At 46.7% G+C, this 25617-nt stretch overlaps 1 protein-coding gene across 3 annotated transcripts; it reads right to left on the bottom strand.

Moving 5' to 3' along the window:
- Positions 1–3565: 3565 nt before the first annotated feature.
- FOXRED1 (FAD dependent oxidoreductase domain containing 1) lies at positions 3566–25118 on the bottom strand. 3 transcript variants are annotated; one of them, XM_078595651.1, is made up of 11 exons: positions 24247–25118; positions 23133–23243; positions 22347–22465; positions 21742–21836; positions 20772–20873; positions 19583–19641; positions 18296–18510; positions 17345–17474; positions 15052–15156; positions 6864–6943; positions 3566–3735 (listed from the first exon to the last, which is right to left on the bottom strand). In XM_078595651.1, exons 1-10 carry the CDS (start codon positions 24652–24654, stop codon positions 6890–6892), a joined length of 1398 nt encoding a protein of 465 aa, XP_078451777.1. In that variant the 5' UTR covers positions 24655–25118; the 3' UTR covers positions 3566–3735; positions 6864–6889. The 3 variants fall into 3 exon arrangements, with proteins under 3 accessions (XP_078451777.1, XP_078451776.1, XP_078451775.1); XM_078595650.1 differs by lacking the exons at positions 3566–3735; positions 6864–6943 and adding exons at positions 12103–12218; positions 12777–13058 and having other exon boundaries at positions 24247–25117; XM_078595649.1 differs by lacking the exons at positions 3566–3735; positions 6864–6943 and adding an exon at positions 12103–13058 and having other exon boundaries at positions 24247–25117.
- Positions 25119–25617: the final 499 nt, after the last annotated feature.

Below are 25617 nucleotides of genomic sequence, written 5' to 3'. Positions count from 1 at the left end.
GGAATATTGACCCCTACATTGGCAATGTAGAATTGGCACCACTGATGATGAGTGCCACTCCAGTTGTGGCCCTGAATACATTTCTATCTGAGATTTCAGCCATAGGATTTGTGGTACGATACAAGAACACAATGCCCTACTCTGGTCACAGAGTCTGATGGTGATTATTGCAGACAGCACAACTTTTGTACATCCCAACAGAGGAGAACTGTGTTCCGCACGCGCTGTCGTGAGGCTCATATGAGGCCCCCACGAGTCCACCCACACGTGACCTTGCCTCGGTTGAGGGCATGACGAAATATTTGTGATGGGTTTTTCGCGCAGTCAGACGAGAGACCATAATATGCACTCCACGTAAGATTGTGTGTGTTCGTTGAAAGGCTGCTATTCTAGTTTAACGCGTAGGCTTTCGCGACCAATATTATTTATAATCAGCGTTTTTGGGTTTAGATCGCGTTATTTATAATCGTGTCGTAACCCTTCACCACCCGACACGGCCAATCAGTAAAAAAGTGTCACGTTGACAAAATAAAAATAGTTCACTGCTTTAGCCCACCGGTGTGTTGAAGCGCAAAACCACAACATTTACAATTCTTGAGTACGACGTTTCGCTGGTAATTGCATCCAGCATCATCGGGCAATTCGCCAGAATGGTGAGGCTCTGCTCTGTCTCCCGTTCTTATATAGAGCAGCAGCAGGGTGACGTCATCATTAACTCATCAACTCATCAGGTGCAACGATTTGAGGCGGGGGGGGGGGGGGTTATTGTAATTATATACTAGATTAGTAATCAGGCAGTTGTTACAATGCGAGTTGTAGATTAATAATCAGTTGGAATGTGTTTTATTGTAATTATGCTACGTTAGTAATCAGTTAGTGTTTGTTTCCCCTATAAGGAATTGTAATGTATCTTATTTAATAATACGCTTCCAGGCCGCACTAAGCCTGTAGCTGTCTGAGCGATTAAAGTTATTTCTGTTTCTCTCAATTTCAATGGATTCTCTAATTAGTCTTTGCCAGTAGTAACTAGTTTTACACAACACTTCAACGTTGTCAAAATCAATTGAGTGTCCTTGTTGGCCAGCATGTTCTGCCACTGCCGACAGTTGTGTTTGCGATAGTTTAATATTTCTCTGGTGTTCTTTTAGTCTTACACTAATGTTACGCCCCGTCTGTCCAATATAGCATCTGCCACATAAACAATTAATCCGATATACACCTTCTGTTGATAATTTAGGTAATTCGTCTTTAGTGCAAGTTACTAGTTGTTGAATTTTGTGCACTGTACCAAATCTTACTGTAATGTTTTGCTTTTGCAAAACACGGGCTAATTTGTCAGTTACTCCTGAGATAAATGGTATTTTTATTGTTTTAACAATCTGATCGCTTTGAGCAGTGTTGCTTTGCGATCGTGATTTGGCATTTAGTGCTCTGTTAATTTGAGCATTATTGTAGCCATTCTGTCTTAGTGCTTCTTTAACATGTTTAATCTCTCTCACTAGACTTTCACTATCTGACACTGTTTTAGCCCGATGTATGAGCGTCTTGATAAGAGAGGATTTCTGAGCTGGGTGATGATGCGAATCTGCATTCAGATAGGCATCAGTGTGCGTTTGCTTTCTGTAAACGCTGTGTGTTATTTTACCATTTAAGCCATGCCCAAGTAAAATATCGAGGAACGGGAGTGTATTATTCACCTCCATTTCCATGGTGAACTGAATGGCCGGGTTTTGTGTATTGAGATGATTTAGAAAATCGTTAAGTGTATCTTTACCATGTGGCCAGACAACCAAAGTGTCATCCACATATCTAAACCAAATGGATGGTTTTAATGTGCTCGAGGCAAGTGCTCTGGTTTCAAAGTTTTCTATGTACAAATTTGCATAGGTGGGACAAAGTCATTGTTATGCAAGTCCAAGTCGAGTCGCAAGTCATCAAATTCATGACTCGAGTCTGACTCGAGTCCAAGTCACATGACTCGAGTCCACATCTCATAGGTGGGACAAAGTCATTGTTATGCAAGTCCAAGTCGAGTCGCAAGTCATCAAATTCATGACTCGAGTCTGACTCGAGTCCAAGTCACATGACTCGAGTCCACACCTCTGCAAATTTGCTATAGCAGGAGATAAAGGAGAGCCCATTGCTGCTCCCTCCCTTTGTTTAAAGAATTCGCCTCTCCATAAGAAGTAAGTGTTATTTAAATAATGATCAGCGAGTTTCGGAATATCTTTTGGTAAACCTGTATTCTTTACCAGTGTATCAAATAATTTAAGCGACTCGCTCACTGGAACCTTAGTGAATAGCGAAATCACATCAAAACTCACCAAAATATCATTAGGGTTAAGTTTAATATATTTGATCACATTCACAAGATGTTCTGAATTTCTTATGAATGAAGATGTCCTACCGATGTAGGGCTGTATTTGTTTAGTTACATATTTTGCTAATTTATATGTGGCAGAGCCAATTGTACTGACTATGGGTCGTAATGGGATGCCGATTTTATGGATCTTTGGTAGCCCATACAGTCTAGGTGGTTTTGAAGCCCTTGGCTTAATTAGGAATTGCTCATTTTTTAGGATTAATGAATTTGCAATGATTGCAGTAGTCTTACGTTCCAAAGTATTAGTTGGATCTCGTTTAATTTTAATGTAGGTACTTTCCTCTAATAAATCTTTAATTGTATTATCATAATCGGCTCGTGACATCACTACAGTATGCTATTCTAACCCAAAATTTCCAGGTTTTTGGCTCAGAATTCTCACTAGGAATTGGACTAGCCTCCTGTGTTTCTCAGGAAATCAGCCAATCTTCTGTCACAATACTCAGATCAAGAGGTCATCAAGGACATGTCGTTGATGCCACTATAGCTCTCCATTGCTTCCTTCTGTAACACCCCAAAACAATTGCGCAGTCAACACCCAACCTCTGAGGACTGCTCTTACAGTCTCTATCACCACCATCTGGCGTTACGTCTTCCCAAATAGTTCCCACGCTCTGGGTGTCTCCAGGGCTTGTTTCAGTTACCTGTCCTTCCCGATCTTGCACATATGCTCCATCACAACCACCTCTTCCTGATTACAACTATTACACTCTCCTTCCATGTTCTATTTGGAACTTACATGTTGTTTATCTCATCCTGCCATAAACATCCTTGCATCTTCTATATCCAACTGTACTCTAAGGCCAGAAGCCTTTTTCTAGTAGATGTGTTAAGGGTTCAGTAGCAGGTGGTCAGCTAATGTTTTTGGTAAGGGCCTTTTTCTGGCCACTGAACATGGACCACTGCTCAAAAGGTTAGCATACTCTATTTTTGGTTCAATAATCAAGTCCTAATGATGGTGGCGAGGTTTGTGTAGACTGTTATGAATGCCGATAATGTTGAATGCGAGGAACAGCAGGCAATGTTCATATTCCAAATGTGATATACTTGCATCGTATTATTGGTTGTGGTGTCCGAAGATTGTCCAATGTAGATTGTATGTGATGTGATGGGCCACTCCCAATAGTCACTCCGGAACGTTATGGTCACAGCGTGGACAGGGACCTTCTCCTTCATGTCCAGTTTCCACCAACTTTTATCAGAACCACCCTTCGAGCTCGCGCATGACTTGCTGTTGGTGTAGTTCATGTCCGTGTTCCCGTCAATGGCGAGGAAAGCAGTTGCGCAAAATTGACTGTCGTCACAATAGGTGCTGAACTGCGTCGCTTCACCGTGTATGGCCACGTTTGTGCCTAGAAGGTGAAGAAGAGAGGGAGAGAGCACTTGTGTATTATTTGCAGTTTGTAGGAGAGTGAGTGATATGTGGAGCGGTGCCCTACCGCTCTACATATCACTCACCAACTTAACCAATACACAGGCCACACCCAATGCAGTGTAACCAAACACAGTTCTGTATCACTATCGTTTTCAATAAATATTAACTTATGCGATCTTATTACAACGTTGGCCTGTGCCTCCTCAGCGAGTCGGATACGTGATGTTGTGCTGTCTATTATAGCGACGACCAGGGTGAAGTATGTTTAATCAGGGTTTCTAAATTATATCGCACATAAACAACTTAAGTCTTTTATTTATCCAATTGAACTGGAGTCCACATGACCGAAGTCTTCCCGTAAGTCTTTATTCTCTTCTTCACACCATTTACACCACGACACACCCACAGCAAGCCTCGTCTATAATAGAGGGTTTTTGGGTTCGATCGCGTAAATATATAAATGTGTCGTTAAACCCGCCACCACCCGACACAGCCAACGTGCCAATTCGTCACTAGTATAGCACTAGTGTATAGTGTAGTATATAGTAGTGTAGTGTATAGTGAAGTGTATAGTAGTGTAGTGTATAGTAGTGTATAGTGTAGTGTATAGTGTAGTGTATAGTGTAGTGTATAGTCGTGTATAGTGTAGTGTATAGTGTAGTGTATAGTAGTGTATAGTGTAGTGTATAGTCGTGTATAGTGTAGTGTATAGTAGTGTAGTGTATAGTAGTGTATAGTGTAGTGTATAATGTAGTGTATAGTGTAGTATACTAGTACAGCACTAACCGGTGTGTTGGAGAGCCAAGCCACAACATTTACAATCTGAGTACGACGTTTCGCCAGTAATTAGAACTAGCTTCATCAGGCGACAGCCAGATTTGTGGAGAGGTCCTCCTGATTTTTTCCTTATATATCGTCCTTAGGAGCCACAAGCCCATGACACACACCCCTTACTCTCTCTCCGAATATTTTAGGAACTCTCCCGACATTCCTCTCAGCTCTCACTTCTCGTTTACCGCCAAATATATCCCCTTCAGGTTCCCTGCCTTCCCCTGTCTCCTTTTTCGCAGCCTCGTTACTGCCGCCTTTCTTTAATTTTCTGAGGCGTAGACGAGTACAGGCGGTCTCCGATTTATTATGGTCTGATGAACGACCAGAATGAAAGCTCAGCACATGTGTCTGCTCACTTTGGATTACAGGACGCCTCAATACAACTGCCTCTTTAGACGCTGTACACAATAGTGTGGCAGGTGCTTTTCGGGTAAAAACGAGGTGTGTGTGTATATATACATTTGCATTGACAGATGTTGATGTTTGTTTCAACGTGAAGGGACTTTAGACGTGTTTTTTTTTACCCAAGAAAGCGTCTCTTAGTCTATAAGACCCTTTGCTGGGAGGACCCTACTTGAAGTAATTTACCAACTCGTTACTGAATATTCATGCTCGTGGGAAGAAACCGAAGAAAAACCGAAACATTTCATGTGGGTAGATCAGCAGCCTCGTATCGGTACTGCCACCTTTAGGCACCTTGTAACCCTGTCGGTTTTGTGTCCCACTAACGCGATGGTTTCTGTGAACCTGACAACCGTCCCTTCAAAACAATGATTCAGTGAAGCTTTTCTGGACAAGTTCAACCATCACAGCCAAAGCCGTTGATGCCACCACGCCTCATTGCCAACACTTTGCACCCTCTGCCAGACACCACAACTGCTGCACAGTCGACACACAGTGACCGACAAAAACAATTATAATTGTTATTGGATGAAGAATAATTATAAATTCTAATGTTATACCATCACTGGAAGGATGCCAATATCATAAGTTGGCCTTCGTCCAGTCGTGTGTGGAAAATTATTTTCTATTGCATATGGCAGAAAATGTTCAAAAGCCATGTGAAGTGTGAGTTACAGAGGTGCACACACTAGAGTTGGAGGCAACACATCAATTAACAACTTCTCTGACCACTTCGGGTTCGATAACTAGGTGTGGCTATACCGTCCGCTATGTGTGTGGGAGTCAACTATAACGAACGGTCCAGTCAGCACACACGCTGCCTGACCCACGATGCCGAGCTAAGACTCAACCCGATGAAGCGAAGAGCGAAGAGATCCCAGGACGATCCCCACAAACGAGCCCTGATCCCTGTCGGGGCTCCCCCTTTATTTCCCAGGTCGCGGCCTCGCCCCGCCCTCGGGCACGCCTCTTCCAGGATCAAGTCAGGAGCTCCCGGCTCCCTGTCACGTGTCCCTCGAGCCTCCTAGGGAGGTTCTCGGCGCTCAGCAGCACTCCTATGATAGTGGCTGGCGCTAACACAGAGAAGTAACATAAATTACGTCACTACACGTACCAAATGTCGAGGTCTTATATTCACCACAAGACGACTTCAGGAGAGAGTTTGGGTAGTTTTCCTGTTTCCTCCGTTGAAGGAGTGCATACCACAGTGGTTTACTGTATAGTCCATAGTTTGTCTCGCAGTCACACTACTATGGCTTGCCTTTTATTTCCCATTCGTGAAAATGTTTGTGCATTGGCCTGTTGATGTTCTAATGCCGTTGATAGTTTCATCAGTGGCAATCATTGCCAAGTCATCAATTCCCAAGGAAGAGCAATACCTGATCAAACCAAGGGCATCAAAACCACCAAGACTTTATGGGCTGCTAGAAATTCACAAACCTGATGTCCCATGAAGACCCATAGTTAGTAGCCAGAGAGCCGGGCCACGCTGACAGTATAAGAGGGGCCCCAGGGGGGGGGGGGGGGGGGGACCTCGTGGCTGTCGTTTGGAGTGGGATCCCGTCGTGCTGCTGGAGTCTTTGCCAGTCAGGCAGTCTACCAGCTCTCAACTGGGAACTTCAGTCAGTAAGTGTTACTGTCAGGCCGTGTTAATAAACAGAAAATGCATACTGATGCGTGTCTGAATGCAGTCAACACCATCATCCCGCACAGAAATCTGCTCTTATCAAGACGCTCATTCATGATCCACCAAACCTTCCCACCTCCAAGTCATTGGTTTACAAAAGTGCATTGCCTGCTGTAGGCCAGGTAATACACGTGTATGGAAAAGAGGCGGGCTGGATGAAGTACAGAATTGTGTTCAATACTCACGTATCGTGGGGTATGTGAATGTGTCCTCACATTCCCCAAGCTGCACCAGCGCCACCAGCACGAGCACGAGCTTCATTGTCCTGAAACACAAAACGGCACCATCAGCCTGCGTGACGGGCACAGGCAGCTTTGACCTGGAGCAAGGGGGCACTCGACCTGTCGGCAGGGCAACATTTCCCACTCAATATATCTTTGATCGCTGTGAGGCTGGCTGGCTTGTAGTATGGATTATCGGCGTAAGGCACTACCGCAACAGTACAATATATGTATATCCCTAATCATAATACTAATTCTATGCAATACTACCATATATTCTTATAATCCTATGAACAGGTTTATAAACAGGTGCATGGCCCCACGGAATAAGGTGAGATCGATGTGGTATTAGTCTCACAGATCCAATTCACCCAAATTCTCTGACACAATAACTGCAAGTAATAACTGGAGGAGCGTTCAGTATGAAATGCCTAAACCGTTGCTCACGAAGTCGCTGTCAATTCTCAGTCCAAGTAGTAACTGATTGAACTCTCAGTAGCATAAAAACGAAAGGTATTTTCGTTACCTTGCAAAAAACAACGCACTTTAATATCAAGAATGTTCAACTACAATCAGAAGGTTACGAGTTCAAAATCCAGGTCGGTGTGTGACACTGCCCATCATCCTTCCTCGGTCGATAAAACGATTTCCACTTTGTGGGAAGTCAATGGCGGATGTCCTAATACAGACTTTAGCCCTGTGCCACGTGAATGTGGAATTTCCACTGCTGGCTCAGGGAAGACGACGTGTCACCATCCCATTGTGAGTTCAAGCAAGGCGGCACTCGGGTATTAAAACGTAGAGCACCCGACGAGAGACGCCACATTCGTGTTTCAGATATACAAGCCTTGCTACTGCTGCTTGGGCATATGTCACGATCTACAGATGGTGACGTCAGCATTTGAATTTATCTTCAGCCTTATGATTAAAATACGAATACCCGTTTAGTTTCATTATTGATTGTTGGCTAAAATCGCATAACTGAAACGTGTGTCCTAAACTCTCCTCCACCTGAAGTTGTCACGTGAAAAAAAGGCGTCAATGTATTGCTGATTCAGCACGATCAGTAATGTTGGAGAGAAATCCACACAAACATTGAACTATTGGGTACAGACGTGTCACGAGAGTAGTTACACACGGCATCGTTAGGCAGTTACCAGAAATCTTACATGAAGCATATCGATCGCGAAAACCTGAGCATTACATTTACCTGTGTTGTTGTGTTATAGTACAAAATTGGAGTACACTTACTTGGTGGTCCGTCAATCATGCAGTCTGCTGACTGAGTGTCTGTGGGTTTGTTCCAACCTTTTTATTCTTACCCTCAATCAAATAACGCTTTCAAACGGTGTTTGTTTTTGGACAATAGGGTATCTTTTCTCATTATTCTGCCATTGTTCTCTCACGGAAAAACGTTACGTAATTACGTCCTTCATAAAGACATTTGCTGGGTGTTTGGTAACATGCTCACAGCTGCGCGTGCACATGAATGTGTAATAGTACAAGGTAAATATTCACTGAATATAACCTTTCATTTAAATACAGCTGCCTGTGTGATCACCGTTACATTTCATGTTTTCCAATGTACGGCCGTCCCTCGCATAACGCGTGATGTGTTCCTGAAAAACAGCGCATACATCGAATCGCGCTGTCTAAAGCCTATTCTCCCATAAACATACATGTTACCGAAGAAAATTAGAATAATTTCATAATTGTAGCCCTGGATTTCCAAAATACAGGCGTATCTCGCGTTACGAGCATTCCTACTACGAGAATTCGCAATAACGAGCAATTTGAAATTAGACCAATTGGTTCGCAAAACGAGCAAAATGCTCGCTTATTGAGCAGAGACCTACCAAGAAATCTGTGTCCGGTGGCGGCAGGGTGTGCACGGTGGCCCGCAGCTGTTTACCAGCTGTGATGTGCTGAATGCCCCGCATTTTTTGTGGTGTGGGAGACGGGGGGCCTCGTGGTGGCACTGTAATAGGTGGGTGGTGTGATGGTCAGCGCGCTGCACTACGAACCCGGTGACCCGAATCCGATTCATGATCACGGCCAACACCAGTGAAGATTATCTCAACCGCTCCTGGACCTCCCCTAGGTCGACTCAGCCTCAAATTAGTCCGTGGTGTGCTGTGAAAACATCGCTATTAGGGAGACAAAGGCGGCCAGGTGTGGTGCTGGCCACCCACCCCCTTGATTGCCGTGCCGGCCTTCATAGGTGCTTGTCCACAGCACTTGACTCAAGTCTGTTAAGGCTATATTTATTTTTTTTACTTTATTTTTTAATTATTTGTATTTCTCACGTTAAAAAGGTTAAGAGTGGAAAATGTCGGTGCTGAAACGTAACTCAGCGTTTAACACGAGTCAATGGAAAAACGATGTCCGCTTAAATGAGTTTTCGCTTTCCGAGCAATGTTTTGCGGAACGTAACTCGCTCGTTAAGCGAGACGCTCCTGTACGTATAACTGTAATGCTTAATAATATGAACATTACAATAATTACTTAATAAGGCTTTTAAAATACTTCTATTTCTAAAGATGACTTAATAAGGTGGCTACGCCCAGCCCGTGGCAACACTGAGCGCTGCCATAACGCGGTGACTCTATCACATTTATATTTTAGTAGCTTAACCTGGGAAATACATATTTTTTACTTAAAAATGTGATCATTGAAAATGTTTTTCTTACTTATTTAGCGCGTACACTGTGAAACGCATAGCGTAAGTGTGAAGTACGAACAGTCATCGACTTACGAACACAATTCGTTCCCTAGACCCGTTTGTAAGTCAATCGGTTCCTAAGTCGGAAGAAAATCATGCACTCTATTCAAATGACCATACAGTCAGTGTTATAAAATGTTACGAGCATTGTTAAACTCATAAGAAGAAATATTGCACATTTCCATGTAACACTGTAAAAATAAGGTATATAAAGTATAAAATAAACAAATAGGGAAAACAAAAATCTGTTTTATTGTCACTTACCTTAAGTCCTGATGCTGGCTTGCTTGTTGGAAGGGGTGCAATGAGTAACCAGAATTTCACACACACAGAACATGTGCACGTGCACACAAAGACACACACACTAATGACAAAGATCCCCCGTATAAAATATAACCTTAACATATACTATTGGGGCAAGTGCTGTTAGCGAGCAGCGCCTATTAAGACCGGTATGGCACATGAGGGGGCGAGTGGCCAGCACCACACCCGGCCACCTTTTTCTCCCCAGTGGCATGTTTACACACCGCACCAGGTACTCATTTGAGGCTGAGTCGACCTACGGAAGGCCCAGGACAAGTTCAGAAAATCGTAACTGGTGTTGGCCGGGTCGCGACTTTGGTAACGCTGCGTGCTAACCGATACACAACCGTTCCCCACACATTCACTTTCAACAACAACTGTCATTCGCCACTAAGTGATGTTATTGAGCTGATCTAGCCTATGCCTTCCAATCACTTTCACACACTTACACACAGGCACAAGTGTGCGCGCACAAAGACAAACACTCACTCCAGAAACGAGGTTGACTCATTACATATCGCAGAGGATCTCTCCACTGAACAAAATATTTCTGCGGTTCAGTTTGCAAGTGCGAGTTTGTGTTTAAAATGTTTTAATGGAAGCTGGTTCATAAGTGTGGATGTTCGTAAGTCGGGAGTTCGTAAGTCGATGACTGTCTATATGAGGCTACTCGCCTCAGCTGTAGCAAAATGTGATATGTTTGTCTCTTGCTCAGAGCACCACCACAATGCTAACACGAGCGGGGAGAAAACAGTGACCAGCAAAATGTCACAGGACAGCAGCGAGATAGCTAGATAATACAGTAATTAAATGCGTCTTCGTTTCCTTCATGAAAAGTGAGACAACAATCTTTGCCGGGTGTTTGGTAACATGCTCACAGCTGCTTACAATTGTCAACGTTTAACAATGTAAGGAACATATTTTCCGATGTAATCTTTTATTTTAAAACCCAATTAAGGTGTGATAATCGTTTTTAGTTTTCCAATGTACAGATATTACCAATTATTTGGCAATTACCAACCGTTTAAGTAAAATTATTTGTTTACATCATGTATGTAAAGTGCATTTCTTGGGTTATAAAAACTGCTGTGGATAGACATCAAGCAGTGGATAAGCCTGGTTGATGGTGATTAAAAACTGCTTAAGAGATTTTGGTATTGGTGGGTTGACAATGACTATTTGCCAATGAGTTGCAATCATAAAGAACATCTTAACACCTGTATTTTCTTTTTTCTTTTTACCATCTTAATACTGCAAAAAGGGTCCCATAGATGAATTGAAAGAAAACTGGTTTCGACCTCCAATTTTCCTGGATTAAGCAGCATTTAGTTCGATGCAAACCAAACGAGCACTGCTCGCGTGCAATCTTCAGGGTTACCGAAGCTCTCCATATCTAACTTTGACTTCACTGCAGTGTACAATTGTGTATCATTAGAATATTGATGGAACTTGATAATATGCGATGAGATGACATCTCAGCTTGCAAAAGATCTCAGCCATCGGAGGAGCCCTCGTTTTCAGACATCACCTGCATGGTGGTGGTTTTATCCTTTCTCCCCACGTTGCCTCTCTCGTGCCTCACGCTAAATTTTCACCCAGTTTCCTCTTTCTGTGAAGTTGTAGAATTAGCGTGGTTAACCCATGCCCCCTGTATAAATGTTTTCTTTCCTATATCACTCACACCCCGTATGTCTAGAGCGGCTATTTGAAACTCGCTCCGTAACAGGAGACGACCAAACAACACGCCCGCCCATGCCACCCTCGGGCTGACCCTCGACGCACGGGGCTGTAGGGTCAAGCCTGGCCTGGACCGGAAGTGCACCATTGCCACCTTTGCCAAACCTGGGTGCAACAGCTGGAGGAGCTGAACTATGTGGAGAGCCATCCGGACAACTCTGGCTGTCGGCGGCCAACTATACTCACTGGGCGACTCTGCTGCCAGTGAGTACACGCTACGTGCTCTTACAGTGCCAAGTGTAGTTTTAGTTTGGCACCGTGGGCATCTGTAGCCTTGTGCTTGGGAGGTATGGCTTACAGAGTGTGAGGGTCGATCTCGGCTCACGCCTCCGGTACAGAATATGTAGAGAACCACCAAGAGGCCTCGGTAAAAATTTATCCGAAGGACCCTCGATCTCAAACAGCAGGCAACAAGTCACATCGAGGACGAGCCCAGTCACATACCTTGTATTTTGCATTTATTTATCCTTTAACACTCTCTCTCACAATGTAAAATCAATTAAATAAATAATAATTTTGGAGGAAAATCTTGTCCCGGTGTGTCTATAGCAGCAGACCTGTCAGGATAACACAAAATTACAGGGTACATGTCCAAGGCCAGGGAAGACAAGTACCAATGAGTTTGCACAAGGAACACATCGTTGTAATCAAAGCTCTCAGAGGGTAACTAGGCAACATAAATGACACGGGCCATGAGAACAAGACAAGGCTGGAATCAATCTCCCATAGTCGTATATGAAATGAATTGATATCAACACAGTAACCTGGATTTGAACAACACAAATCAAATGCAATTTAAGTACAGTTCGGGGCATCAAAACAATGTAAAGGCAAGATCTACCATGGGTGAATGCACTTTTTATAACATTCCAAATCTATTTCTATTAACCCAGGGCCACGTCAGTGCTCAAGCAATGATCAAACGGCATGTAAGAGTGGGCAAGGTACTTGTCATCATGCTTCCCTGGAAGCCCTATTCGGCCATAAGGGAAAGGCTGCCCCCCCATCCATCTTTCCATGATACAAGTGGTTAAGGTGCGAGTTCACGTGTGGCGGACCGCCAAATGTATCCGATTCCTATCCAAGCCCTGAGAAAGACCCCACTCAAGCCTTACCGCTGCACCCAACTCCCTCTGCGAGCGTTACACGATATAGTCCTCGAGCAGCGGCTCGCCGTCTAGGATGCGCGTGGGCGTGAGGCGGCGCAGGTCGAGCGTGGTGAGCTCCCCGTCGGCGAGGATCTCGGCGGCAGCGCGCCCCGCGGCAGCCGCGTGCTGCAGCCCGTGCCCGCTGAAGCCGCCCACGTGCAACAGGTTGGGCACCTCGGGCAGGAAGCCGATCACCCCATTTGAGTCAAACTCGTTGTGCTCGTAATATCCGGCCCACGCGCTGTGCACCTGGCAGTGGGAATGCGAGGGAAGGGATGTGTAGGCGCAATGGGACGTGAGCCACGAGGGGTGGTAGTAAAACGACGCAGCGGTAACACGTTTGCCGCTTGTGGTTTGTGGTAAAGCTGCCTTGGGAATCTGGACCACGCCAACCTGCATGGTTCATGAGCCAGGCCAGCTTGAATTCAGTGGTCATGGGAAATGCAGCATGAGTATGTGGGCTGTGACACTGGTACGATTTTAAAACATACACATCAATTCTGAAAGTAGTGCAGTGGTTAGCACATTGTGCTACGAACCCGGCGACATGAATGTAATTCCTGCTCGCAGCTAACATCGGTGGTGGATATTTGAACCTGTCCTAGGCCTCCCTTAGATCAACTCGCCCATAAATGGGTACCTTGTGTGGCAACAAATCAGCACCAGAGAGACAAAGGCGGGCAGGCATGGTGTTACCCCTCCCCGTGTTTTATGCCAGCCTTTATAGGTGACTAGCGGTAAGCACCTGGCGTTGCCCGGGCGAAAAAGACAGACACACACATCGACTTACACACAGACATCGACCTACACACATAGAAACACATCGACTTACACACAAATATGGACTGACACACACAGACATCGACTTGAGACACACACAGATATGGAGTTACACACACATATCGACTCACACACCCACACATAGACTTACACACACATATCCACTCACACACACATACATACATAGACTCACACACAAATTGACCTACACACATACATATGGACTTACAAAAACACACATATCGACTAAGACACACACACATGGACTTAAACACACACATGGACCTATGCACACACATCGACTTACACACACACATATCGATGCACACAGACACATACATAGACTCACACACACATGGACCTACACACACACACATATGGACTTACACACACATATATCGACGCACACACAGACATGGACTCTCACACACATACACACATTGCCGTAGACACATCGACTGACACACAGACACACACAAGCACATACAAGCACACACATGGACTGACACACGCACATCGACTTACACACACACACATCACCGCAGACACGCACATCGACTCGCACGCACACATGGACGTAGACACATGCATTATTATTGTTAAAATAAGTAACTTAATTTTAAATTAGTAGTTGTCTACACACACACACCACGCACACACATTGACTAACACACACATCGACATTATGCACTGCTATCACTACAGCAGTGCATACTGACTGTGTTGGTACGTGCTATCACAACAATAGTACATGCTGACTCTATAGCAGTATATATCGACTGGAAAGCACAAACCACGAACCTGACAGAGTGGTGTGGTGAGGCCTAGTCCCGTGCAGAGCCCCCGGCCTTGCCTAGATTGCCCAGCCAATAGGCTGGGGGCTGGGCTGCTACCCCCCCCCCCCGCCCCCGACCATCCCCCCGGCCGTGCAACAAAAATACTATCTAAACGCTATATTAATATGTACGGACTCCATAGTAGTAACTGTACGCATCGGGGTGGGGGGGGGGAGAAGAGGACATCACACAGTGAAGAATGTACCGCAGCGTTGTGTGTTTTTTTGTAGAATTTTTAACGCGAAACAAAATTTCCCCCTCACCCCCACCGAACGCGTGTGACTTGGCATGGTCCCCCCCCCCACCAAAAATGCATGAGTTGGTGTGGCCGGGCGCACGTATTAAGTAATTAAATAAAGAAAAATCTCACTAAATCGCTAATTTAACTAATTTAAAGGCGACGGACGTCAAAAAAGGAATTGCGCTTGCCAACCGCCGGGCTTACGGCGTGGTACCTGGCAAACATTTTTTTACGTAAACCCCACCGTTTGAGAGCCAAATCCCTTGCAAGCACGTGAACACACACACACAGACAGACGAATAATTACATATATAAGATTCTCACTAACAACAGTCTGTTAAAGGTTAAACGGGGGGGGTATATTTGTCGCGCGTGCTAGCCTCACCTTGAGCGACTGGAATGCCGGCACACGGTGTGCCAGTAGGGGCCACACCTTCTCCTGGAAGTAGTCGTAGTCCACGTCCAGGTTGTCCACGCTCGGCTCCTCGTCCTAGACAACCCCACGCAGCCCGGCCCCAATCACGGATTCACCCGGCGCAAGCTCTCTACGCTCTATTCCGCATCGCCAACCTTATGATCTAAAAAAATATTAATTTATATACCCTGGAGAGCCACACTAAGTTCGAGCACTTTTTTTAAAGAGGGCCCTGTGTTGGGTTTTTATTTGAAGATCTTTAAAGCCAATTATTGATGAGTGTTTTGACGTAGGAGGAAACTGAAGCACCCGTAGGAAACCCAAGCGTGCAAGAGGTGGGGGGGGGGGGGCAACACTCTATCGTTGTCCAGATGGAAACAGATGGAGATTAGTCCACTTGTTGTATGGCATTCTTCTGGTGAGCCAGGGTATGGCTCCTCCTTGACGCCCATGGGAAGGGAGTTTCCACAGTACTGAATTACAGGTCACGTGCATAGCCACCACTGCCAAAACATTGCTTTGTCCATCACAAAAAAATAAACACGTTCGTCAATAACACTGCTTTAATATATGTAATAGGTGCTGTTTCGAGCAATGGTTATTTTTCATTGCGCATAAATAAAGGAGGGCCATTTCTCACAATGTCACCTCGTATAGATTTCTTTCAGGCCAGTGTTATTGACAAATATGTTGACTTACTTGTAAATTGTACTTGTGCACAACTGTCAATATAGTGGAAGCAGCATCAACAAATGATAGGTTTAGTTTTCACCATAACCGTTTTTTTCATAATCTCTGTGGCTTCCTTCGTCATTAAGAAGGACATTTTAGTGTCAAAAGTCAAAAGTACTTGGTCCATCATGGTGAACTTTATCACAGTGAACTTTCTGATCTCTATCGTTTCCTTCACCAATAGGATGGAAATCGTACATCAACACGTGCAGGCCTTTTTGTTAATCCACTGCTGGATGAGTGCCTCCCCACGTCGCACAACATCGTGGGAGTTGTACGATTATAATTCACCGCGCTGGTCAGGGCGGGTTGGTGAAAGTGGGGAGCATACACATAGAAGCATCGAAGTCGAATATAGCAAATGGATATTGCTATACTGCCTTTTGTTGACAACGCAGCCACCACACCAGCCTTCAGCTCGTTTTTTATGTATGTTAAACTTCTTTCGCACCATACGTAGCCAACCGTGCTAATTGTAGGTGCAATGGTCACCCATTCAAGCACCATCCAAGCTCAACCATGATTAGCTTCAAAGATCTGACAATAATACATTTTAACTGGTGGATCGTTTTTCAGGCCTAAAACCGCCCCACATTCTCACAGCAGCTGAACAGACAGGAAACCCTCGTCATTTGAGAGGCAATTTAAAACGTTGATGCGACGTTCCAAATAGCCAACTCTAAAAAGAACAATACAATTCATAACGCACGCAATGTTGCGGATCGAAGACGCAATTCAGAGCCGAGCTCAGTGTGTAGATTGCATCGTGCGGTTCCAGGGAGACTCCATTAAATGTTGAGCTGAAGAGATAAATTTTTTGATTCTTTTTGAACGAAGAAGATTATTTTACGGATGAGAATAGGGATGGCATTCCAGATGATGGGGGCTAACAACGAAGAAACGACAACAAGCAATTACAGTCCTTGTCCTGGGAGTTTCAAGGAGGTTCTGTGTCGCACCGCCAACATTTTTACAATTCAAGTGTAAGGCGTCAGCAGAAAACTTAGGTATGGCGGGTCCTCGGATAATTCTGGTTGAAATGGGCAGCCAATGAAGGGCACGAAGGATGGACAGGGAGTCAGGGTGAGGGTTGCAGGGGCCGTGGACAACTCGGTCAATGTGATTTTGGAGGCGTTGTAGCTTATTTTTATTGCTTAGAGTGGACGAGATGAGGACTGAGTTACAGTAGTCGAGTCGCAACCCAACGATGCTGCAGGCAAGAGTATTCGCGATGTTGGAGGTGATGAGCGGACGTAAATAGTGGAGGGCCCTGAGATGGTAATTGCAAGAATGAGGTTGATATGGATGTCAAAGAAGAGAGTGAGATCGAGAGTGACGCGGAGAAATGTCAGATGGTCGGAGAACGGAACAAAGCGATTGCAATGACCGATGTCTCCTCACATTCGTAACAGTATTGCGTCTGCACCGAACTAAACATTTATTTAGTTTCATTCATCTTCCATTGCATTATTATGGTCACGAGCTCGATGAGGACGAATGCACGGGCGTTAGTTAAAACATGTGCGCGTACCGGTGGAGGAGACATGCCCCCGATGTAGTTGCCTGTGATGCCCTCCCTCCTGAAGTAGGCCCCGCTTGGGTCCACAACGAGGGGACAGTCCAAGCCCGGCCCGTCGGGGCAGTGGAAAACGAACACGTACCTGGGCCAGCGGCGGGCGGCACCACCACCACGGCATCACCACGCCGCAGTTACACCACCGTCAGGCCAAGATAAAAGCAGCGCCCTGCAAATACTTCATTACACCAACGCTTGCAGAAGTTTGCCCCCTCCAGAAGATTATTTTGGCCGAATTTTCCACACTGGCCAAACATCACGTGTATCCACACTTGTGTATCAATTATGCTGCGAGGCGGTGGAGAGAGGCTGGGGTGGGAATTTAATAAACCTGTCCATTTTTTTTTCCTGCAGCACCAGGAGACTGAACCGGTGGCTTCTGGAAGTCGTGTCGCTAACTCACCATTTTGTTTTTAATGACAAATGCCGTTCAATTTTTCGTGCTTGTGTACCGCTGCCAATGCCATTATAGTTTTTAATTTGTGATTTATACATACATAGAAAGTTGCGTAACTTCACAAGGGCAAAGAGAACCCGTAAATAAATTTCAAACCATTTTGTCTCTCAAATTAGTTGTTTTACTCTTGAGAAAACACTAAAGCGTGAAGCCTCAAATGGCCTCCGCAGATTCATGAGCCGCACCCCAGGACTGCTACGTGCCTCTAGTGTTCCTACTGCCCCCAGTGATCGGACAGAGTATGTCAACCAATCAACACTGCAATTCGGAGAGAATTGATATGTTCACATTTCTTGACTATGGAGATGTGCTCATTAAATACCACGGCTTCCAATGTGCTCAAAACTATTTGAAGATGTCCTCACATTCACATCCGCTCACGCCACCTTGTAGCTACGATCAAAACCCCCTGCCGCCGCCCCCTGCCGCCGCCCCCTCACCACTGTCACCTTTTCCTAGGCCCGATAGGCAGCTGCGGGAGCAGGGGCCCAAACTCGGGCCGCGTGTCTGGCAGGGTGTGGGTCACACGGCCGTACGCGCCCAGGCCCTGCGCGTCCGAGCCCAGGGCGGCCATGCGCGCCACCTGGCCCATCCAAGCACCCGTGGCGTTCACCACCATCGAGCAGTCCACGGGCTGGTACACGCGGCTGTGGGGCGCCATCACCTGCACCCACGTGCATGTACGCACACACACAGCGCAACACACACGTATACACATGCACACAGACGCCCTTACACGCACTGGCATAACAAAAACACTTGTATATACAAAGACAAAGATCCCCCGTGTAGCCTTAACAGACTGTAGGGGCAAGTGCTGTTAGCGAGCACCTATAAAGGCCGGCACGGCACATGAGGGGGTGGGTGGCCAACACCACGCCCGGCCCCCTTTGTCTCCCTAGCAGCGATGTTTACACATCGCACCAGGTACTCATTTGAGGATGAGTCGACCTAGGGGAGGCCCAGGACCGGTTCAGATAATCGTCACTGGTGTTTTCCATGAGCGGGAATCGAACCCGGGTAGCCAGGTTCGTAGTGCAGTGCACTAACCGCTACACTACCACTCCCCACATGCACACATGCAAACACAGGTGGATAGATACTGGTAGATAGCGAGGTGTGTATGCAGGTGAGGAAGTATGTGTGTTGGTGGGTAAATAGCTAGATCGGTGGATGGCAAGGTAGATTGATGTAGAAATAGGTCAACTGGTGACTGTCAGATAGGCAGGAAGCTAGATATACAATTAGGTAGGTGGGTATTCGGTATGTACCAATGCATTGGTTTTGTAAAATTGTAGATAGTATGGACATAATGCAAATGTGTGTTTAGAGGTGCTTAGTTTAGTACTGGTAGCTAGGTAGGGAATTGCATCTGAAGGTACCAGGGTAAGTATACACTCATGAAGGTGAGCAGGCAGATAAGTAGATGTGTAGGTGGATAGGTAGGTGGGCAGGCAGGTGAATACGTTTGTAAGTATGTAGAGTAGGCAGGTTGGTGGTATTATTGATGGGTGGGTAGGTAGGTAGTGGGGGTAGGTAGTGTGTGGGTATGTATATAGCTAGGCGTATAGGTGGACAGATAGGTGGGTGCTAGCGCAGGTAGGTAGGTAGATGGGTAGGCAGATGAGTAGGTTGGTAGGTGGGTACGCTGACTTATCAGTAGGTGTGTAGGTAGGTAAATAGATAGGCAGGTGAGTGGGTAGGTAAGCTGGTGAATGGATAGGCAATAGACTTACATAGACCTTGTGAATGATCGGAGTGCTGCTGTTTCCCATCCAATTGGAGAACTTAAACCCTATGACATGGGGATAGAGATAAACAATTTCTAACATTACGCATGAGACTCACTGCGTTCACCATTATTCGGGTTTCATGTGAGACTGACGAAGGCTCTAAACACCAAACTAAGGCAAGCAGCCAACCGGGGCATGTGAACAGAGGAGAAATATCACTACAACAGGCATGTGTGGGCACCTTGTGAAATATTCTGTTCATTGGTGATCTCCTGCAAGAGGATAATGTTGTAGGAGATCACCAATGACCATCGCCAGCAGGGTCATCTACAAGATGTCCTGCATCCAGTCCCTCCTCCACTGGTTTTCTGTCCGCCCCAGCAGAATCGGCTACAAGATCACCTGCTGCCTGTGCCACCACCGCGCCTCGACTCTAGGTCATCCACCGTGTGTTTGTTCGCTCCTGTCACCCTACGATACAGCTCAAGGTGGAACTCTGTGCAGGAGCGTGGACTCGCACCCTTCCTTGTCGCCACACCAAGGACCAGGACCCGCACTGCCGGGCGTCGTTTCTCTGTGGCAGACCTCACCGTCTGCAACACGGCCATCATCCGCTGCATATTCCCAGCAGCGTTCAATCTACACTGACATTTATCATCATCGTCATGATCCATGGGCAGGTGTCCACTGCACATTTTGTCATTTATTTCCACTTGTACCAAAATCCTCAGGTAGTGCCACATCTTTCTAGCACCAATCTGTTATGTCGTTATCAAGCCATTCGCTGTTAGATCTTCCTCTTTTTCCGGTTCCTTCCATTTTTCCAAACAACACACATTTAATTTTCTTGTTGTTGTCCATCCTACATATCTGTCCAAATTAGTGCCAGTTTCCTTCTCATCACTGCCTGCATCATCAAGTCTTCTTCTATGTGCAACCTTTTTATTACTTCTACATTGGTCACTTTGGGTCGAGCTTATATGCAACATCCTTCTGTAGAAATATATTTCGAGTGCCAACATCTTAGATACTTAAAAGGCCCCACTGGCTCTTGCCTGAGCTTGACTGTGCGCCTCAAGAGTCACGTTCATTTGTGTCCGTGAAATATTGCGCGCATTACAAATTGCACGATTATTATTATTAGAGCTTTGTGTAATCCAATGAAGAGTTACTCGGCGATGTGGGGACGTACCGGTGACCTCGCCGTTGTAGTAGTAGACACCCATGGAAAGCGCTTTCCTGCGCAGCGCCTGCAGCAGAGCCCAGGGGTCGAACCAGCCCTCGTTCTCCAGCCCTGGCCGAGGCACCGCACCGTAGTGACAGCCATATCACCGTCAGCGAGTTCCCGTTGGGGATGACGATTGCATTCATAGGGTGCGTTGATTAAATGCCTCGACAACTCAAAGCGCCTTGCATCAATGTCTCATCGCAACCACGCCGATGCCCTGCAGTCATCTAGCCGAGAGAACTCCTGGTGGCAGCTGACCCCATGCGGCACACGGTGAACGCACCGCCAGCCTGAATGAGGGAATTAGTCTGCCAGGAGCAGGCGTTGTTGTAGCTCTGTGGCGTTTCCCAAGTAATTTGTAATTAATTACATTTGGCAAATTTGGACCCTGACACCGGCATGCATATATGCAAACTGTCATTAAAAATGTAATCAGGAGAAGAGAACCCTCCTAAAAAAAGGGTCGTGAGACTTTGTGAGGCTTTCCTGGATACATTTGTCGATTTAAATTAATTCTGCAACATATTACTGTTTAACAAACTCGCCCAGCAGCCAGTTGGCTGACTGCTAAGTTACCAAGTTGAGTGGGCTGCGGGGAGGGAGGGACAGTTGGACTGCTGATTGGCATGCGTAACGATCCAGCCCTTGCACGCCATTTGACTGTTACGTTTGAGGGTCACCGGTGGGGCAGCTATCGGCACTTGGGGGTCATGATGCAGAGTATGAATCAAAAAAGTTGCATGTTTACATAATCATTTGTGTTGTTTCTTGTTTTTGTTTCAGCCATTCCATGAGTCGAAAGGTCAAAATGTCAAATATTTGACATACAATTTGCATGAATTATAGATTATTGGTGACCATACCACATGTTCCAGGATCAATGTTAATCAGTGGACTGATGAACTTGTTACAAGCAAAGCAGGCAGTGCATTACCATATGTAGCCAAGGCGATTCCCTCTGTGTTGATCCAGGGGAACTTTGTCTTGAGCTGGGTAGGTGAGAGGAGATCCACCTTGCAGTTCTCTCTCCTGCGAGCACCGACACAGCTTGGTGAGGCGACGCATACCAGCCCCGTAGTTCCCTCGGTGCCGCAATAAACTAATAATAACAAATATTTTACAGAAGTCTACTCAGCCTATCGTCATCTCATGGGGTTCAGGTGATAAGTGATTATGTAATTTGTGGGAAATCAACAGTGAATCATCAAATCAACAAACTGGCATCTGCCACTGGAATGTAAACTCTTCTACTATTAGCTCAGTAAGGCAAAAACTGTTCAATGCCCATTTGGACAGGGAGGCAATTTAACTCGTCCTGTCTTTTTAAAAAACTCATCTAAACCATCTTGAAGTAACGTTCTACGGACCACTATAAAGGCATTTCTGCATCAACGGCAGCGCAGAAACAAGACCGTTAACTCGAGGGGGCAACGCAGCACACACACAAGTCCTCTGCAGCAGCCACAGCCATGCACGGGAGAGGCCCTGTGCTGGGCCACGCGGCCACTGCCTGTCTCTGCAGGCCACAGTTTCTCTCACAGCAGATTGCGGTGTTTCTCCTCCATGTTCGCTGCCTCCTTTTCGCTGGCCAGCATGAGGTATCCGGATGGGTTGAAGAACACCTCGGGGGGGTCCTCACCCGGAATGGTCAGGTGGTCCTGCAGCAGTTGACAGACACAGGACTCGATGGCAGCAGCAGTGGAAAGCGACAGAAGGGACAGTTCCACAAATTGGGCAACCTCGCAGGGGAAAATGTGAAAATCATTCTAACCGTACGTACACGGTGTCATTTGGAGGTCATTATAGTTTTCGAAAATATGCCTTATTTATGGAACAAGTCAACGGTCTGACACAAACATTACTACTATAATAAGCCAAGGATGTGTGTCCCGTGCGTGATGTCACTCCACATAAGGCCCACCCCCCCACGTGACGTCACTCCACATGAGGCCCACCCCTCTCAATAATATTCATGAGTGGGTGGATTTTGACACTAACGCAGCAGGTCAAGCTGAATTACATAATTTGAAATATGACGTTTCTTTATAGAAAGTGACGGTAAAAAATAAATATACGCAGCACAGTGCTGCATCCGTACGTGACGTCACTGCAAAAGAGCCCCCCCCTCTTCATTAATATTCATGCCCTCGTGAAAATTTACACCAACGCACAAGAAGGTCGCTCACTCCACATGCCGCAACCCCCGTGATTAATATTCATGAGCGGGTGGATTTTTACACTCACGCAGAAGGTCAAGCGGAAAAAAACTTACATTTTCGCAAATTCGCTTTAAGTTTGACGTATCTTTATTGGGCAGCTGTGTACCTTGATGTTGCGCAGAAAGAAAGCCCCGTACATTGACATGTGGATGTTCTCGGGCAGGCTGAACTGCTGCCGGATGCCACCCACAGCAAGCACGGACGACGCACGCTTGTACTGGAGGCAAAAGCGTGGAGACAGAGCATTCAGGCTATTCTTTTGCATGGCAGCAATATGTTCAAGAGATGAATGCCAATGTTGAGGTCTTCTAGCCACGACGAGAGGGCTTCAGGAGTTTGTGTAGTTTTTCTATTCCTCTGTTGACGGTGCGTGGCCTACAGTGGTGTTATATAAGGTCATCTTTAACATATCTCGATCTAAATGTTGAACTTCTGTCACACCATACATAGCCAACCGTGCTAATCAGAGGCAAATGGGTTAATATATGGGTCTCTATGTATTTATACGGGTCTCTATGTATCTCTATGCATTTCTACGAGTCTATTTATCTCCACGTCTCTATGGGTCTACGATACGGCCCATAGTTGATGGTTGTACGGCCACAATCCCACCGTGGCTTGTCCTCAATTTTACGATCATGAAGGAGCTGAGTGCATCGGTCTGTTGATGCTCCGATGCGGTTGGTGGCTACATCAGCAACCATCTCGAATGAGGCGTCTATTCTGGACGTCCACATATCACTCAAGTGGGATAATAACAGAGGATGAATCATCATACCCCGCCAGCAATGTCACTGGGGGTGCCCTTTCTAAATATTTGATCATAATGATTCAGTGCGGGCTTGTGAAGGCATGGAAGCATAGACGAGGGGACACAGAATGGAATTGAGCTGTGCTGCCTGTTCAGCCGGGGGGGTCAACCCCTCGGGTCCGGCCGGGGGGGTCACGGGAGGGTCACGGGGGGGTTGACCCCTCCGGGTCCGGCCGGGGGGGTCACGGAAGGGTCACGGGTGGTCACGAGAGGGTCACGGGGGGGTTGACCCCTCCGGGTCCGGCCGGGGGGGTAACGGGAGGGTCACGGGGGGGTCACGGGAGGGTCACGGGGGGGTTGACCCCTCCGGGCCCGGCCGGGGGGGGGGGTCAACCCCTTGCGTGACCCCTCCTCCTTAGCAGCCTCGACCCCCTGCCCCCCCCCCCCACCACTGGGCTTCGCTTCCAACCTGGGGGTCTTTCTCCACGAGCAGCACGCGTTGGCGCTTGCGCAGCGCGGTGGCGCCCTTGCGCGCCAGCCAGTAGGCCGTGGACCAGCCCATGACGCCGCCGCCCACCACCACCACGTCTGTCTCCTCGGGGGGCAGCTCGGGCAGGTTGCCGTCGCTGCACAGGGCCGGCACGTCGCCCTCGGGCAGCAGGGCGCCCACCTTGGTGCGGACGCTGTCCCAGGCATCGCCAACGCCGGCGGGGAAGCGTCGCCACGAGCTAAGGCGGGACACTCGACCCGCGAGCAGAGGAGGCTTGCCTAGCCGCCCCGCCGGCTTAGGGGCCACCCTGCCCGGCTGCAGGAGGAGGCCGAAGGGGGTGGCGGGTCGGGCGGTGCCGCGCACCGCGCTCGCGATGGCCCAGCTCATGGCGGTGGCGCTGAGGGTTTCGTGTTATCGATGCCGTGGATGTTGATATCGCAATTATGCGTGTTACAACGCGTTACGCATTAAAGTATCGATGTAAATTATTGACGTATTGGGTGCAACTGGTTGTGTTATCTGTTGCGACTTGTGAAGTTGGTGATCGTTGCTGCTGTCCGCTTGTAGTTGTTTGTGTGCTTGTTGCAGCCGTGATGTGATTTAGTTGTACACTACTCCTGACAGCACTACACCAACACGTGTGTTTCACTGACAACACTACACCAACACGCATGTGCTACTGACAGTACAACACAACACGTCTGTTTTACTGACAGCACAATACCAACATGTGTGTTTCACTGACACGTCAACACAACACGCGTGTGCTACTGACAGTACAACACAACACGCGTGTGAACGGCCATGTGTGTTACTGTACAGGACAGGTCATGCCTGGGAATCGTTAATCGAATCTCATTTGCACAGCGCGATTCGGATTCGATTGCTTGTTTTTCTTACACATTTTTTATCATACATTTTGAACACGCTGCCGCGCAAACACACGGTAGTTAACATCGTTTAAGCCAGCTTTACATCAAATAACAATTGCAATGTTGACCACCGGATAGGATTTGCGATTGATGTCAGTCAGAGGAAATCGCTGCCTGGATCGATGACCACAATGCGACGATTTCACACGGAGCGGGAGGCGTGGTCGTGACCCATTGACCTCATTGGGTTTGAATGTTTCGACTGTAGGAGGAATCCGATGAGCTATAAAGCTCTTTATTCACAACCGTCCAGTTGAGCACGGGGTCAGAACGTCACAGCAACAAAAAATATAAAAGCGCAATAGCAGTAAAAAATCGATACACATTTTTGTTTGTATTTTACAATGGAAAGCTATTGAACCTCCCACCCACCCAGAATCAGAATATTTATCCTGGAGGAATCCGATGAACTATAAAG

Source organism: Lampetra planeri, chromosome 6 (genome assembly GCF_965212315.1).
Source record: "Lampetra planeri chromosome 6, kcLamPlan1.2.h2, whole genome shotgun sequence".
Lineage (NCBI taxonomy): Eukaryota > Metazoa > Chordata > Hyperoartia > Petromyzontiformes > Petromyzontidae > Lampetra > Lampetra planeri.
The sequence above is the reverse complement of the archived record's forward strand: the minus strand, read 5'-3'. Positions and strand labels throughout refer to the sequence as shown.